The 18,300-nt window shown below is 39.8% G+C and overlaps 1 protein-coding gene across 1 annotated transcript in view; it reads right to left on the reverse strand.

Moving 5' to 3' along the window:
* The window catches only part of EFL1 (elongation factor like GTPase 1), a 136,893-nt gene that overhangs the window by 108,795 nt on the left and 9,798 nt on the right, over positions 1-18,300 (reverse strand). The window contains exons 5-8 of the mRNA XM_079912636.1: positions 14,080-14,213; positions 12,128-12,265; positions 10,301-10,515; positions 573-696 (exon numbers count right to left, since the gene is read on the reverse strand). Of these exons, the coding sequence (XP_079768762.1) occupies positions 573-696; positions 10,301-10,515; positions 12,128-12,265; positions 14,080-14,213 (611 nt within the window). The remainder of the gene's footprint in view (positions 1-572; positions 697-10,300; positions 10,516-12,127; positions 12,266-14,079; positions 14,214-18,300) is intronic.

Genomic DNA, 18,300 nt, shown 5'->3' on the forward strand with positions numbered 1-18,300 from the left:
TTAAGGGAATATATATGCTCTTCAATGAGAATGAATTTATAAAATCCTGAATTTTACATTTAAAAAAAAATCTTCAAGAAAAGCATCCTCTGAGGCTATGTGATTCAGCAGCCTTACATCACCTCAATCGATAGAATGAAGTGCTCCAGGGAGCACCTGCCTCTCCACATCAGCGAAGCATGGTGACGGACATTCAATGAGAGAAGGCCTCAGCTGAGACTAGGGATAAAGTGTGGGCCACACAGTGATGTCTGAAAGAGATGTCTCTTTATGAAGGGGACACACAAATGCCTGATGCAAAATATGTGTCGAGTTCACATGCACAGGATCTGAGATTTTTGCTCCTCTTAAAAAGAAAAAATAAACAAAAAAAAAACCCAGGCAGTCCTAAAGAACTGTATTTAAGCAATACTTGGATATAAGACACGTGAACTTTAGCCAAATATATACAGTAGAAAATCCCTCATAAACTGACTCCCATACACCAAGGCCAAATTACAGGTGTGTTACAGTACAGGTTTTCATAGGGCAACAATGGGACCAACAATCAACAGGGACATATGCCACATTACCTGATCAACCTTCATAATCTTCTTAGCCTTCGTATTTATATAATAATCTCCCCACAAGGTTTTCAAAAGAACTTCCTTTTTGATGCCAATTTTTTGACTGTAGATTTCGGCAAAGTGCTCAATTCTGAAAGAAAAGCAAGTGTTCACGTTATTAATAACAACATAAATGAGTACAGCTAACACTTGAGTGTTTCTGTGCCAGGTACTGTTCAACGTGCTTTAAATGTCATTTCAACTATCTTACAAGGTAAGTACTAATTATCTCCCCCATTTTACAGAAAAGGACAATGAAGCACGAGATATCACACAGGTAACAAGTGAAGCTGGGATTCAAACCCAAGCAGTCTCATTCCAGAGCCCAGCTTCCTGTCCAACTTCCCCTAAATCCATATGAATTAGAATTCATGCCATACCTCCCTTTTTTAATTCTGCATGTGTAAAACAAGAGGAATAATGGCCAAGGAAATGGAGGCTCCGGCTGCCCATTGCAGCCACGCCAACAATAAACTTTGTTTCAGCCCTTCACTGCTATAGGTACCTATTGCTCACAAAGAAAACAAACCCTAGAGCCAGAACCTGCCAAAAAAAGGCTTTTTAGCATCTGGGATTAAACAGGAAACAGATAGATACACACTTACTTAACTCTCTCCAGCCCTTAGAGAAGCCAGTTAGCACCAGGTCTGCTCTACTGGAAACCCCAGCCACACAAGGGCGGTCACCTGACAAATAATGATGCTGTATATTACAGCATCTGCAGGGTCTGGGTAAAGGACCTAGAAAAAATACCTTTTCTGCAGGGAACAGTATGCTCCTACATAATCTAAGTTTTGAGCCCAACTCTCAAAGTACCAGCAACTTAAAAGACACCTGCTATATTCTCCAATGCAGAAGGAATCCAAAGTTAAGATTCTAGACAATTCTTTACCTGTCATTCAACAACTGTGGAATCCAGGGGTTAACTACAACCAAGTCCAATTAGCTGATATTCTCTTATGATAATAGAAGCCTGGTGGGAGCAATAAAAAGCTGCAGGAGTGGAAGTTAATAATTATGGTTGGAACCAGAAATATGAAGAGCATCAGGCAGCAGCTTAGAAGCAAAAACAGATGCTACAGAAACTGCTGAAGATAAATAACCAATGCCCCCTCTCGCTGAGGTCCAAGGGAGAGAAAAACACCCATCAGGAATCAAAATTCACATCATACAGTTATAAGCTACTAACATTCTGAAAGAGATGGCCTCAAAGGTCCATCACTTCCAAAGTAATTCACTATGGTAAGCTTTATTTCCCATTTGATCCAACAGCTATTTATTTAGTAGAGTTTTTTTTACTTTTCTAAAACTTTAGTTTCTATTATTATTTTATTTATACTTATCATATAAAAATTTATACATAAATTGTATATATAACATGTATATAATTTATACATTATTTATGTATGTTAGTATCACTATATATATACATTTTTTTTTTTTTTTTTTTGCGGTACGCGGGCCTCTCACTGTTCTGGCCTCTCCTGTTGCGGAGCACAGGCTCCGGACGCGCAGGCTCAGCGGTCATGGCTCACGGGCCTAGCCGCTCCGTGGCATGTGGGATCTTCCCGGACCGGGGCAAGATCCCATGTCCCCTGCATCGGCAGGTGGACTCTCAACCACCGCGCCACCAGGGAAGCCCAGTATCACTATATCATTAATTTATAATCTTTTTCGTCTTTTTGGAGGGAACCCATCTTCTCTTTACCAATTTTTACCTCATTCCATAGACATAGCTTTCCTACTCTTGAGGGCTGAAAGGAGCACTCTTGGTCTCTCTCCCACCTCAATGGCTACTCAACAAGCAAAAAGGCGGCCAATGGCCAACACTTATTGGGCAGAGTTCCTATGCCTCAAAAAGGAAGCAAGCTCTGTCTTGCTCCCTATTCCAGGGATCAGTAAAAAGAGCCAAGATTCCTCCTTGACTTCCTGAAGTTAAGTACACCTAGAACAAGGCACAGAACCTTCTTTCCAGAGGCAAGTCAGCAGACCCTTATCTCACCCTGGGCTTTCCATCTCTCAACACCTGATCTTTCCAGACAGGCTACAATCCTCCATGCAGATTCGCAGATCCATTACAGGACCTACAGGAGGGAGACAATGGGAGGCAACTACTGTGGCCTGAGGTCCCAAGCACATTCTCCAGCCTATCTCTACCAGGGAGCCCTGTTCTTTACAGTGACGTTCTCTGCGTCCTCAACAAATACAGCCAACACTTTGATCATCATATTGGCAACTTGGGTCCATTCTTAGATGGTTAGCGCTGGAGATAATGACTGAGTGATTTGTATAAGCTTTCAACATAGTTTATATTCCTTGAACTTGAATTGTTTGTTGGCCTGACATAGGATCAATTTTTATATATCCTTCACTGACACTTAAAACAAATCCGGACTTTAATTATAATACTATTCATATGGTTTGTTGCTATTTGATGTTAAACTGTGATATGATGCAATCCCCCCAAACCACATGACTGTGGATTTCTACTTATACTTCTATTTTTGTCTCATGAACTTTGCTGTTACGATCATTAATCTCTTTACTACAGAAATGTGCCAATTACCCATATAAAAATGATCCTTATGCCACATTTGCCATAAATTCTGCTCTGCTTATCATTAAGATCGCCAAACCTACTTTCTTTTTATTCACATTTGTTTGACATATTGAACCAAAGCTTTGATGTTTACCCTCAGTCCCTTATGCTTTATGTTTATTTTATTTAGCAAATCTCTGGAAATATCCTTCTTATAAAAGACAGTATCTCCTCAACAGGGGATTCAAACATTTACTGTCATAACTGTTCTGATTAGGTAGATTTCTCTTCATGCTTCTAGGATTTTTTTGTTGTTGTTGTTGATTTGTGCTACCCAGTCCGTTATGTTTTCTTTTATCCTTTACAACAATGTGTCAGATATATGTCTTGCTTTTAACTCAAAAAGTGGCAAACAAAGATTTTCACAAACACTGAAACGTACTATAAAATCATAAATTATAGTAAGAAATTGGCCATTTGCTTAGACCACTGTCTTCAAACCCTTTTCTAGTCCATCATTTATTTACACATACATACACATACAGACACATAAATCTTTGAAAATCTTGTTTTTCATCCTTTACATTCTTTTCAATCCCCCAGTTACCACAAAAGTTGCTTATAAACATCAAACCTTTCTTGATTATTGCTTAGTGCTTTTATGCCTGTGTCTGTCATTAGTTATAATTTTAAAATACTGACAGTTTCTAGCACTTCTCCATTCTTGAATTCTATTTTAATTCATTTCCTCTACCGAATAACCTCAAACAAGATTCTCAGAAAAGATTTGCAGAACATGTTTTCCAAGACTACTGACCTATCAATCTTTTGCCCTGAGTGACAGCTTGGCCAAGTATGAAATTTCTGGGCCACATACTCTTTTGTGTCCAAGGTACCCAATGGATTAATGTTAATTGCAGGATTCTAAGACACTGCTGCACAAAGACAAACAAAACTATAAGGAAGGGCTTTTCCTTGTCTTTTCTTTCCTGCCCCTGTTTTATAGGGTTGGGGGCCTCAGCTCTATTTATCTTAATCAGGAACTAGATCGTTGCTGCCACCCACACAAGTCAATGTGTTTCTGCTTTTTCAGGGCAGATTCTCCTGGAGTAACAACTATTAACAGGACAGATTTAGGCCACACAGCCACTAGTCACACTTCTTAATCCTGTCCCACTATATAAGAGTTTATAGAACCATCTGCTAAATTCTGAAATGTACTCATTTCCCACTTTTTGTGAAAACTTTCCCTATTGAAGTTGCCAACCTTCCCCATTCACTGACATGTTAGAGGAAAATTGGAAGGAAATGGGTCTCCAGTGCTTTCATTTCCACCAACCCTTTTCCATAAATTAACATGTCAACTAGTTGAGAACAGGCACTAGCAGATCTATAAAGATGACTTTGTCTAATACAGGGGAATTCATTTATTGACTGAAAGTACGTAAAAATGTCCAAAGTTGTGAGAAGTTACCCTCATTCTGTTCATTCAAGTCTCTCCCCATTCCTTCTTGTGAGATTTAGACGAAAATTCACATAAAACATTCAATTTTTTATGAAAATCATTACAAGAAAAGGGCAAGCCCCTTACATTGTAGCTCACTAGCAAAATTTACAAATTAAGAAATCAATAGGTCTGACCCTGTTATATGACTGAATGAATCACTGTACATTTTAGCTCAAAGAAATTCTTAGAAATTATCTTAGACCTATATTCTTATTTTTCAGATGAGGAAACAAGGCCCAGAAAGATGACAATGGTAAGTCATCAACTACATATGAAAAGTGCAAATTTTCAAGTTTGTAATTTCCATTTTCACTATATATCCATTATCTGAATTTATCTGTCTGGTATAACCTTTATAGGCACCAAATAAACCAAGGTATCTATAATTTATTACAAACTAGCAGAGAAAAATTATGGTATTATAATTTATTATGCTGCCCAAGGCAAAATGTGTTCAGTCAAAAGGAAGTTGAAGGGCAAGTTCCTGTAAAAAGGAAGACAAGGAACAGCCAAGGGTGGTTTCACCTGGTGCATTATTTCTGGTTCTATTATCCCTGCAAATTATATGTACGGTTAAGTCTACAACTAAAGTAAATTTCATTATATCCCCACAACTGTTTACCCAGGCCGAAGACATTTTTCTCAAAGTAAAAATCCGCTGAATTTTCTGATTTCACAAGTCAGTGATGGTTGTGGTTAGAAATGTAATCAATTACCTAGCACATTCAAAACTGATATCACTACTACTTGGCCTGAGTGTGTACATACCCAGAAGGGGCAATTAGAAAAAACAAGGGTCCCTATATTCCATAGTGAAGATCCCATAAAAGCACTATGGTAAAAAAGCGTGAACTTCAGTGCCAGGCAGACTTTAAACTTAACAACAGCTATGCCACTCAGTGGCTAAGTGATGTTTAACAAATCAATCAATGTCTTTGAACCTTAAATAATAAATATTAAGACCTATTTAAAAGGATTGTTCTGGGACTTCCCTGGTGGCGCAGTGGTTAAGAATCCACCTGCCAATGCAGGGGACACAGGTCCAGGAAGATCCCACATGCCGCAGAGCAACTAAACCTGCGTGCCACAACTACTGAGCCTGTGCTCTACAGCCTGTGAGTCACAACTACTGAGCCCACATGCCACAACTACTGAAGCCCACGTGCCTAGAGCCTGTGCTCCACAACTAGAGAAGCCACCGCAACAAGAAGCCTGCACACCCCATAGAGGAGTAGCTCCTGCTCGCCGCAACTAGAGAAAGCCCGCACACAGCAATGAACACCCAATGCAGCCAAAAATAATTAATTAAAAAAAATTGGAAAAAAATAAAATAAAAGCAGTGTTCTAAGAATTCAATGAAATAATTTAAGTGACTAGCTCAACGCCTAGCATATGCACACCCTCAATAGTTTCTTTCCACAGTAACTTCTGCTAGTGTAGATAATAAAAGTTGATAATGTATTTGCTCATATATGCATAATAACCTCCAGATGATACACAAGAAACTGCTGGGACAAACTAGTTTTCTGTGGGGAAATGAACTAAAAAGCTAAGGGATAGTGTGGGAGACTTTTCATTGTACGCATTTTTGTACCTTCTGAATTTTGAATTTATTCAAAGAATAAGGTTTAAAAAGTTAATTGTATATAAAATCTACAAAGAGATGCAAAACTTGAATATTCAAAAATCAAGGTAATCTACTATATTAATAGTTAAAGAACAAAAACCATAGGATTATATTAATTGATACAGAAAAAGCATTTGAAAAAATTTGACACCAATTCATAGTAATAACTCAGAAAAAAAAGGAGTGCAGGGGAACTTCCTTACCTTGACAAAGAACATTTACAAACAACTTAGAACTAACATTATACCTCTTGGTGAAAGACTGAAAGATGGGGAACAAGGCAAGTATGTCTACTTTCCCCACTTATTCAAACAGTGCTGGAAGTTCTTGCCAGTGCAATAAGGCAAGAAAAGAAAGGAAAGTGGCACAGGACAGGAAGAAATAAAAGTCCTTATTTGCAGATGACATGACTACCTTGTACAAAATCCCAAGGCATCTACAAAAAACTCTTAGAACTAATGAATAGGTTTAGCAAGGTGACAGTATACAAGATCGACACACAAAAATCAAGTAATTATATTTCAATACAGTAGAAATGAAGATGTGAACACCAAAATAAAAAATACCATTATAATTTCTAGAAAAAAAGAAAAATTACGTGCAAGCCTAATATAATATGTACAGGACTTAAATGCTGAAATCCACAAAATGCTGATTAAAGAAATCAAAGAAAATCTGCACAAATGGAGAAACATACAGCCTCCATGGATTAGATGATTCAACATAGTAAAGGCATCAATTCTCCTTAAATTAATATACAACTGTACCATGCATTTTCCACCAAAATCCTAGCAAAATTTTTTTTGCAGATATAGGCAAAGATTATTATAAAATGTATATGGAAAGGCACAGACCCTTGAACAGCTAAAACCATTTTAAAAAAGAAGAACGTGATGGAAATAATCCACCCAATTTCAAAACTTATTTATACACTTAGAGTAATCAGGGCTATGTGGTATTGGTGGAAAGACAGACACATAGATCAATGAAACAGAATATAATACTCAGAAACAGACCCACATAAATATGTCTAACTGCTTCGGACAAAGGTACAAAAACATTCAATAGAGCAGGTATAGGCTTTTCAATAAATGGTGTCAAAGTAACTGGGACACCCACAGCCCCCAAAATGAACCTCGACCCAAGTTTCACATCTTGTACAAAAACTTAACTCAAAATGAATCACAGATTTAAATGTAAGAAGGAAAACTATAAAACTTCCAGAAAAAACATGAGAGAAAATATTCAGGATCTAGGGCTAGGTAGACTTCTTAATGCCAAAAGTATAATTCATAAAAGGAAAAATCGATAAACTGGACTTCCACTCAAATTAAAAACTTTGCTCTGTGAAAGACACTTATTAAGGTGAAAAGCGAAACTCTAGACTGGAAGAAAATATTTATAAAACACGTATGAGACAAAGGACTAATATCCAGAATATATAAAAAATTCTCAAAGCTCAAAAGTAAAACATAAATAAATAAAAATTAGAAAATAGGCAAAGGACTATACAACGAAGCAGGTAGTCAAGAAAATGAAAAAGCAACCTATTGAATAACAGAAAGTATTTGCAAATTATATATCTGATAAGGGGTTAATATCCAAAATACTCATACAACTCAATAGCAAAAAACCCAATCAACTGAAAAAAAGGACAGAAGACATGAACATTTTTCCAAAGAAGACCTACAGATAGCCAACAGGTATATGAAAAGATGCTGAACATCACTAAATATTGATCATCACTATCAGGAAAATGTAAGTCAAATGACAATGAGCTATCACCTTACACCTGTTAGAATGGCTATTATCACAAAAGGTAAGAAATAAGTATTGGTGAGGATGTGGACAAAAGGAAACCCTTTGTGCACTGTTGGTAGGAAGGCAAATTGGTACAACCACTATGGAAAATATTATGGAGGTTCCTCAAAAAATTAAAAATACAACTACCATTTGATGCAGCAAGTCCACTTCTGGGTATTTATGCAAAAAACCCCCAAAACTCTTGAAAAGATATATACACAACACCTTATTGCAGCATTATTTACAACAGCCAAGGTATGGAAACAACCTAAGTGTCCACTGATACATGAACGGATAAAGATAATGCAGTATATATACACAAAACGGAATACTATTCAACCATAAAAAAGAATGCAAACTTGCCATTTCCAACAACATGGAGGGACTTCGAGGGCATTAGGCTAAATGAGATATGTCAGACAGAGAAAAACAAGGACAAATACTGCATGATCTCACTTACATGTATGATCTTTAAAAAACAAAACCAAATAAACAAGCAGCTTACAGATACAAAGAACAGATTGGTGGTTGCAAGAGGCAGGGAGTAGAGGGTTGGCAAAGTGGGTGAAGGGGGTCAAAAGGTACAAATTTCCAGTTATAAAATAAATCAGTCATGGGATGTAATGTATAGCATGGTATAGTTAATAACACTATATTGTATAATTGAAATTTCTTAAGAGTCAATCTTAAAAATCCTCATCACACACACACACAAATTTTGTAACGATGTATAGAAACTAACTAGATTTACTGTAGTGATCATTTCACAATATACAAATATTGATCATATTGTTGTACACTTGAAACCAATATAATATGTCAATTATACATGAACAAAAACAAAATGGGCAAAGGACATAAAAAGACATTTCAGGGCTTCCCTGGTTGCGCAGTGGTTGAGAGTCTGCCTGCCGATGCAGGGGACGCGGGTTTGTGCCCCGGGAGGATCCCACGTACCGTGGAGCGGCTGGGCCCGTGAGCCATGGCCGCTGGGCCTGCGTGTCCAGAGCCTGTGCTCCGCGACAGGAGGGGCCACAGCAGTGAGAGGCCCTCATACCAAAAAAAAAAAAAAAAAAAAAAGACATTTCACGCAAGAGGATAAGATGGCAAATCAGCTCATGAAAAGATTTTCAACATCACAAGCTGTTAGGAAAATGCGAATTAAAACCATAATAACATATCAGTACACACCTATCAGAATGGCTAAAAAAGACAAAAGAAAAAAAATAGGAACAATACCAAATGAGGGTGAAGATGTGGAGAAACTGGATCACCATACATTGCTGGTGGGAATATAAAATGGTACACCAGTTTGACAGTTTCTTTAAAAACTAAACACACAACTACCCTATGACTCAGCAAATGCCCTTCTAGGCATTCATCCCAGAGAAATGAAAACTTATGGTCACATGAAAACCTACAGATGAATGCTTACAGCAGCTTTACTCATAGTAGCCCCAAACTAGAAAAAACCCAGATGTCCTTCAATGGGTAAATACTCAAACAAACTGTGGTACAAACACACATGGAATAGTACTAAGCAATAAAAAGGACCCAACCAGTGATGCACGTAACAACTTAGATATGTCTCTAAAGAATTATTCTGAAAATCAAATCCACAAAAGGTTACATATTATTCAATTACATTTCTATAACATTCTTGAAATGACAAATTATAGAAACAGAGAAGAGTTAGTCATTAAGGAGGGGTTGGAACTCGGAAGGAAGTGGGTGTGGCTATATTAGCGGAACATGAAGGCTCTTCATGGTGATGGATTACATCAATGTTAATATCCTGGCTGTGATATTACACTACAGTTCTGCAAAATGTTACCTTTGGAGGGACACAAGGTAAAGGAACAAGAGAACTCTCTGTATTCTTTCCTATGACTGTATGTGAATCTACAATATCTCAAAATAAAAAGTTTAATTAAAAAATCAATTGGATAGGGGCTTCCCTGGTGGCGCAGTGGTTGAGAGTCCGCCTGCCGATACAGGGGACACGGGTTCGTGCCCCCGTCCGGGAAGATCCCATGTGCCGCGGAGCGGCTGGGCCCGTGAGCCATGGCCGCTGAGCCTGCGCGTCCGGAGCCTGTGCTCCACAACAGGAGAGGCCACAACAGTGAGAGGCCCACGTACCGCCAGAAAAACAAAACAAAACAAAAAAAACAATTGCATATAAAATCCACAAAGAGATTTAATTACATTGAAACACTTACCCAAAGCCCCACCCATCTATTGCACTTGTAAATACCACATTTCCCTGGTCTGGAGAGAAGTAAAGGTGAGAATCATCCGTGTCCTCCAAGCCAGTGCTCCAGTCATACACTTGCTCTCCTTGCTCAGAATTTGGATTCACTTGGGATTCAGTCTCTCTCTCTGCTCTTTCTTCTAGCACTTTAGAAGTAAAAAGAGCTCCTGTGAGTGCATTAATCTAGGAGAGATGGTAAAATGGCAGAATGTCATTCAGATGCTTTGCACGCCCACGACAGGAGACACACTGTCTAAGCCTTGCTAAGCCTAGAATCGTAAGTCACAGTTTGAGCTCATATTAAGCACACATGGATGGCGATGACGTTTATAGCAATCATTAACTTATATGCTATCAACCCATGCTTTTCACACCCAGCAAAGCTAAATTGGAAGGCTTTTGAAAGGTCATTTTTGTGCTCAAGAGTTGAAAGCAGACACTAATCTGTCATATCTTCAACTTGTTTTCCAGGACCAAGGCCAGGTGTCACTAGAACTCATGGTTTCCAACCCCCACAATCTTCGTTTATAACCTTAGTCAACTCCCTCACCATTTCTCAGAGCAGATGTTTGAACTGTTCGCCCCTCTCTTCAGGCCCTCTTCCTGACCTCTAACGCCCAACTATTTTCACTCTCAAGTAGGTAATCTTATTTCCTACCTCCAAGAGAAAATGGAACCTATTATTCAGAAATCCTGCAAGCTCGCAATAATTCAACCTATAGGTCCATCTATATCTACAATTACCACTGGCCCTTCTCCTTCCACTGCAGGGTGGGAGTATTTCATCTGTACCCATCCCTGACTACCTCTTCAGGGAACTAGATCCACTGATCCATTCTTTTTCACTGCTCTACCTTTATCACTTCCTTTCTTTAGCAAATAAATATTCTCAAGTTGGTCACATCAATGGTACTCCACCATCTTGAAGAAGACATTTCAAACCTCCATGCATGGCATACAAGGTTCACCATAATCTAAACCCTACACTCCTTTCTACTAGCGCCTCTTATCACTACTTAACAGGATCTAATTCTTCAACTATAACAAATAATTTGCAGTTCTTTTAATGAAACATTGTACTATGCTTTTTTTCCTTTATAACTCTGTATATCTCATTCCTTCTCTCTTGAAGAACTTTACCATAAGTCTCTACCTGGCAAACGCTACCTCTCTTCCATCTCAAGACCTCTTTTGTGAGACTTTTCCTAACTCTCCCTTTCCTCTTGACCCAGTCTGGGTGAAGCAGCCCTCATTTATGCTCTCAAATCACATCCAGGGGTTATCTCATTGTTCTCTAAATATCTCTTTTAATTGTCTGTCTCCCCTACCACACTGTGAGAGCTTTGAAAATAGGGACTCTGACCTGTCTTTATAGACATAATCCTTAGCACAAAGTGAACATCCAAGAACTCATTTATTCAACATATAGGTATGTTAATGTTTGCTGAATAAACGAATGAATGCTTTGGTAAAATTTCATCTAAAGACAGGTAATAAAAAAAACCAAAGAGTCTCCTAATATTGCTTCATTGTGAAACCAAACTACAGGATTTTAAACAAGAGAACATTGAAACCTATTGTCTAAGCTTTATATTCAAGGATGCTTTCAGGAGATGGAGGGGGCTCCTAAGATGACACTTGTTCTATTGCCTCTCTTCCGGTATGATGACTCTGACACATGTGAATCTAAGTAAGTGAATTTTCTGTAGCAATGCCTCATACTCAACTCAGCAACTTCCTTACAACCCTTCTTTGAGCCACAATTTTTCAAATACTGAAGTAAAGGATAAAATACCTGTTCTAAAATATTCTTGAGGTGAGAATAGGCCTCCTGTGGGGTGAATTTCAGTTCCACTATCAAGCGATCTATCTTATTAATCACTAAAACTGGACGGATGTTTTCGAGCCAGGCTTGTCGCAGAACTGCCTGTGTCTGATTAAAAAAGAAAGGAAAATGTAAAGCTCGTGACTTGAAATAAGTAAAGCACATTAGAAAATTCTGATTAATAAGCAGCTCATTTCCATACTCCTTGATCACAACTCAGACCATGCCAGTCAGACACAGGTGTTCACCAGACATTCACAAAGTATATAACACAGAAGCATAGAACTACAGACAAGAAACTGTCCTTGCCTTTATGGAACCGTCAATTTATTTAAGAAGGATAAATAAAATTATGTAAAAGACAGTGAACAGTTTTGTGGAATTATATACACACACACACACACACACACACACACACACACACAACACACACAATTTACCGAATTTTATTCAGTAAATAATCAGAAAACAAACACTCATGTTGCCAACACACAGGTCGAGCAACAGAACATTCCCCCAGAAGTCCCCTGTGTACACCTTCCTGAGCATAAACAACCTCTCAGCATTAACCACTATTCTGCTAGTGTCAGGTCTGTTCATTTCACTCGTCTTGTCAGGACATCTAAGACACTACAAAGACTAAGGCTGTGCTTCTCCAACTGGGGGACCTGGGCCCTTACAGGCAATCAGATGGGAAGTTACAGAATAATTACAGCATATCTTCTTGGAATTATCAAATTGTCTCCATTTCTACAAGAAAACCTCATTTCATTGTGCTTTTGCTTTATTGTGCTTCACAGATGTTGCATTTTTTACAAACTGAAGGTTTGTGTCAACCCTGCATCAAGCAAGTTTATTAGCACCATTTCTCCAACAGCGTTTGCTCACTTCATGTCACTATGTCACATTTTGGGAATTCTCACAATATTTTACATTTTTCATTATTCATGTATTTGTTGTGGTGATCTGTGATCAGTGAACTTTGATGTTACCATTACAACTCAGTGAAGGCTCAGAAATGGTTAGCATTTTTTAGCAATAGAGTATTTTTTTAATTAAGGTACATACATTTGTTTTTTAGACATAATGCTATTGCATACTTAAGAGACTTCAGTATACTGTAAACATAACTTTTATATGCACTGGGAAACCAAAAAAAATTCATGTGACTCGCTTTACTGCGATATTCATTTTACTGCACTGGCTCAGAACCAAACCTGCAATATCTCAGAGGTATGCCTGCAATTTAAACCGTTCCTTATTCTTTTTAAAAAACATTAAAACAAATAAGGGCATTTAAGAACTAGGACACAAAGGTGACAACATTTTTAAAGATAACACATAAGGTTTCAAAGAAAAATTATTTTAAAAACTGAATTTAGAAAGCCACTCTGAGTTTCACGTCGACCGGAGTTACATGTTCACTCTGGCCTTAGGGGTGAACTTTTTGAACTTTGGTGGGAAAGAGAAGAAAGTCTCGGTTAAGGATCTGGAAGAGTAAGAGGGGGGAGGAGGAAGGCAGAGAGACAGCATGTGTAGGGGGGGAGGGGGGCAGACTGACAAACCAACAGAAGAGACTCAGTACCTTGCTATCAATTACCTCTCACAGTTCAGAAACTTTTCCACTGGAGTGAAACCTCCAGACCCTCCTAAACACCTCTCCCATTTTTGCTGAGTCCCTCTCCAAGAGGACATGACAGACACATCAAGGCACCTTAAAGTCATTCTCTCTACTATCCCTTCAAAACTTGGGGGATTTAACTCCATCACAGACCAGAACACTACCAAAAGTGAAATGGAAAACCAGCTTTCTGATGGTCAGTGAAAGGTCTCAAGCGGCACAGAGTCATCGGCAGTCAGTTCCTCTTCTCTCCTCCCACCTTCTTTAACCAGTTAAATATTTCCATGTTACAATCCACTACCTGTGGACAGACCCCTTCCACAGCATCCACTACAATGATGCACCCGTCACAAATGCGAACAGCCGTCGATACTTCTGAGGAGAAATCCACATGTCCTGGAGAGTCTATCAGGTTAATCAGGTACTCCTCCTCACCTGAAATGAAATTGGAAGACACACATTTTCAGTTGTGCAGGTACACAGTACTCTTCCTCAGGCAACCCAGAGTAAGAGAGCTTCTAAGAGATGACTGAATAAAGCTAAAGAAGACAAAAGCCAAAATGGTAGCTCAAGCAACAGCCACCATTCCATTTTACGAACTCCCAACAGTGGAACTATCCATTCCAAATAGCACTGGTATAAAAGGGTAAAGGATTTTATTACTCTAATAATCTAATAACCACTTATCCAGAGCTACTGTGAGCCAGGCACTGTGCTAAACACCTGTGCTAATCGCACATGATTCCGCCCTTAAAATATCCATACAACATAAACATTCCTCTACTCACCGTGCAGATGAGGAAACTGAGACTACAAGAAATTAATGGAAAAGACACAAAGCAGGTGGCCAACAACTTCCCTACAACTTCTCAAAGAGCAGTGCGTGAATATGCGCAGCAAGACTTACAGTCGATTCGAAGTCACAAATTTAAAGAGCAGCTACTGTGTGCCAAGCAGTGCGCTATGTGCTTTCACATTTGATATACTGTATTCTTTAATCCTCACAACAAAGTTGTAAGCTCAGAGCATGACTCATGCCTATGTGTCCTGTTTTAGCTCTGAAGGTCTCACATCCCATCAAACGCCAACGTCAGTCCCACGTCCCACTAAGTCCTAAGTCAGTCTCAGGCAAACCAGAACTACTGGCCACCCTAGGTTACAGAGACATCATATTATCAATAAAACATAATTAAGTAAACTAGCCAGAAAACCGGTCGTTCATTAGAATTCTACACTCATTCCCCATTCACTGCTAAATTTGATACAATTCTCTTTTAATGGCATAATAATTACTTAAATGATCAAACACCTGAATATACCTATACTTTACTTCTGCTCCTCCTCTTAACTCAGTGTTTTTCAACTTTTGTGTGCTCCAGAACTACTACAGGGCTGAATGGTATAACTTATGGGGCCATTTAAAGGAATTCCCCAAGTGTGAGGTTAACAACTTGATGATCTGATTAGTGCCCTGTGTGACACTGATAACGATAAAACAACAACACTGCAGTAACCGAAGCCAGAGCTCACATTTGTGAAGTGCCTATCTGGGCACTATCTGGCACAGTTCTAAACGTTTTATGGACATTATCTAATGTTTACTTACAACAACCCTTGCAGTAGTTACTACCATTAGGCCAAGTTTACAGAGCAGGAAACTAGGGCACGGAAAAGTAAAATATCTTTCTGAGGAATATCCAGCTAGAATCCAACTCTAAGGTAAATTGCCTAAGGTCAAAAAATGGTAGAGTGAACGTTCAAACCCAGCCACCTCCGAACTCATACTTTTCCCCACTATCCTCAAGATGGCATATATTTAATCTCACATGCCAAGATTCCACTAGTAGAGAATTTCTGAACAATAGGGTAAGGATTCCAAAATGCAATGGGCTCAGTGGGAAAGACTGCCATCAATCAGCAAGACTGCCTTCTTCAGTACCACTCCTTCCCCTGCTTCCTCTTTTCATGCAAATGGCTTTGTAAGGAATTCTGGCTCTGATGCACCCACCAGGGAAGACTCCAACCAGAGAGGACTGTGGACATCTCTAAACAAAGTCAAAGAACCAGTGCCCTGGAACAATGGCCCCCGTGTGCCTCCTTAATTGAGTCTTTTACTGTCAGGTCTCACAGCTACCCTGCAGGATAAGCACCAGGGTCCCAACCAAATAAACCAGAGAAAATGAGCAGTGCTACAAAGGCTCAGAGTTCTATCCACTCCCATCACAGAAAACCAAAGGTATGAGATTCCTGAAATCATTCAGCATTTTTGCAGCCCAACCCTTCATATCATAAACATGCTAAAGCCCCCAAAAGGGAAGAGATCTACCCAAGGTCACAAAAGCAGTTGCAAGACAGAAACACAACCGGGTCTATCTACCACTTAGTCACTTCCTATGAAGGTCACAGATGCCTCTACACTTTGCAGCTGAGGAAACAACACTTGTTTGTTCATTTGGCTAAGAACCAGAATAAGAAACCCCGGAGTGAAAAAAGACTGATGTTCACTTCCTGGAACCAATATAAACCGCTGCAACCTACTCGGAACTTCTCTATGTTCACATCACCCTGGAGAGAAAGTCAGAGATCAAGGACCAACTACCTTTCATTCAATTTCACATGGCTAATATGGGCCATTGCCATAAGGCATGGGGCCTATTGTCAGAGCAATACGGTAACAGCAGCGCACCTTTGACTAACACTTAGAGTGACACAGAGAGAGACAGACACACACACACACACACACACACACACACACACACACACACACACACACACACACACGAGATGAGAGACTTAAGCATGCTTAAAAGCTGACAGCTAGGCACCAGGACAAAGGAGATAAGTACAGAGCACAAGTCTTTCACAGTGACAGGAGGCAAGCAAAGGTACTAATAATGTTACATTTTGAGGGGCAGTGGCAAACAAAGAATTCTCCCACTTTCTGTAAAACAGAACGTAAAAATGCCTGCTGAGATTGTGGGAGAGGGACCGAGAGGTAGACTGGAAGAGACTAGAAGGTTCAGGAGAGCTGTTGGAGAGAATGAGCAAGGCCCGACAGACAACATAGTGGAAGTCTGCCAGCAGCCCAAGGACCAGCCGAGAACCCAGCCCAAGGACCAGCCGAGAACCCAGCCCAAGTATAAGGAGAAAAAAGTGTAGAGAGTTAGCTCTATCAAGGGTTACAGTTTTACTGGGAGGACAGAAGGTGAAGCAAGCAAACTGAGGACATTGGCAAGACTGTCAGCAAAAAGACAAATCTGGGTTGTGTGAGGCAGGAAGTAAATGACGGACAGTGATGAGGCTCAAGAGACTGAAGGGCTTTCTGAAGTCAAAGAACGGCTACCTCGCTACACAGGCAAGAGAGCTGGGAAGAGTAAAGATGGTGGAGAAGGGAGTATTTGAATTTCAAATGTCAAAGATGAATAGTTGTGGAAGATGCTAAAATCCAGCAAGTAGCCACGCCAGAGGGAGGGTGAAGTGGAGATCTACACGTCACTATTGATGAAGCCATGCCGTTGGAGAGGTCATTTTCAGAAACGGTAAAAGCTACCTTGGTGGATTTGGGCAAAAAGGAAAACAATGAGCCAGGTGCAAAGTCATTAGTGAACGGGGACTGGGGACTGTAACCGGGAGGTGACAGTGGTAAGAAAGGGTCGAAAATAACTGGATGGACAGTAAGAGTCTCAAAGGAGATGGAGTTTTAAAGCAAGGGTGGAAGAATTAAGCTTTGAACCAGAACTAGTGAACAAGGGGAACAGCAATCCCATGTCCTAACCCAGAGACAGATGGAGCATGAAAGAATGAGAAGCACTCACTTGAAAGAAGGACAAGAAAAGCAGTGTCCTCAGAAAACAGCCAGCAGGAGGAGAGGGGAACAGCAACAAAAGATGTTGCGGATGCAGGGGTTATTTCTTTACCTTGGGATGTTTTCAGAGAAAGTTTTGAGAAGGAAGGGAACAGTGAGAGGTTGAGGGCAGAGGAGGTATCAGAAGCACAGAGAAACATGGGGAAGAGATTGCTGAGAGGCCAGATCACAGGACTTCCATCTTGGGTGCTGACCAAAGACAACAGGGATGCGGGTAATGGTGGCCACAAGATGTCTGTAAGTAGTCGCAGCAATCCCTGGTGGACAGGACACATTTACACTTCAGGGGGAATCAGCCGTGGCCAGGACTGACTGATTTCCAAAGACTCCTGGTGCAAACGAGGAGTCTGCAAACGTAATTACTTGGCTCCCAGGACTACTACCACATGCTAACTACTCTGTCTTCAGGGGAGTTTCTTAACCCCTGTGAACTCCATTTTGCACACATGTAAGATGAGGATAACATCCATCTCACAGGATTGCTGTGAGGATTGAACAAAATCACGCATATGAAGCATCTGGCTCAGAATCCAACTATCGTGCACCCATTTTCTTAGATCTGGCACCAACTGAATGCTTCACAAAGTAAAGCATTCATTATGTTAAGAGGAAATAATCTGATCTTCAGTCAAACAAGGGACAATGGAACCCTTCCCT

The sequence above is a fragment of the Stenella coeruleoalba genome, assembly GCF_951394435.1.
Source record: "Stenella coeruleoalba genome assembly, chromosome: 2".
Lineage (NCBI taxonomy): Eukaryota > Metazoa > Chordata > Mammalia > Artiodactyla > Delphinidae > Stenella > Stenella coeruleoalba.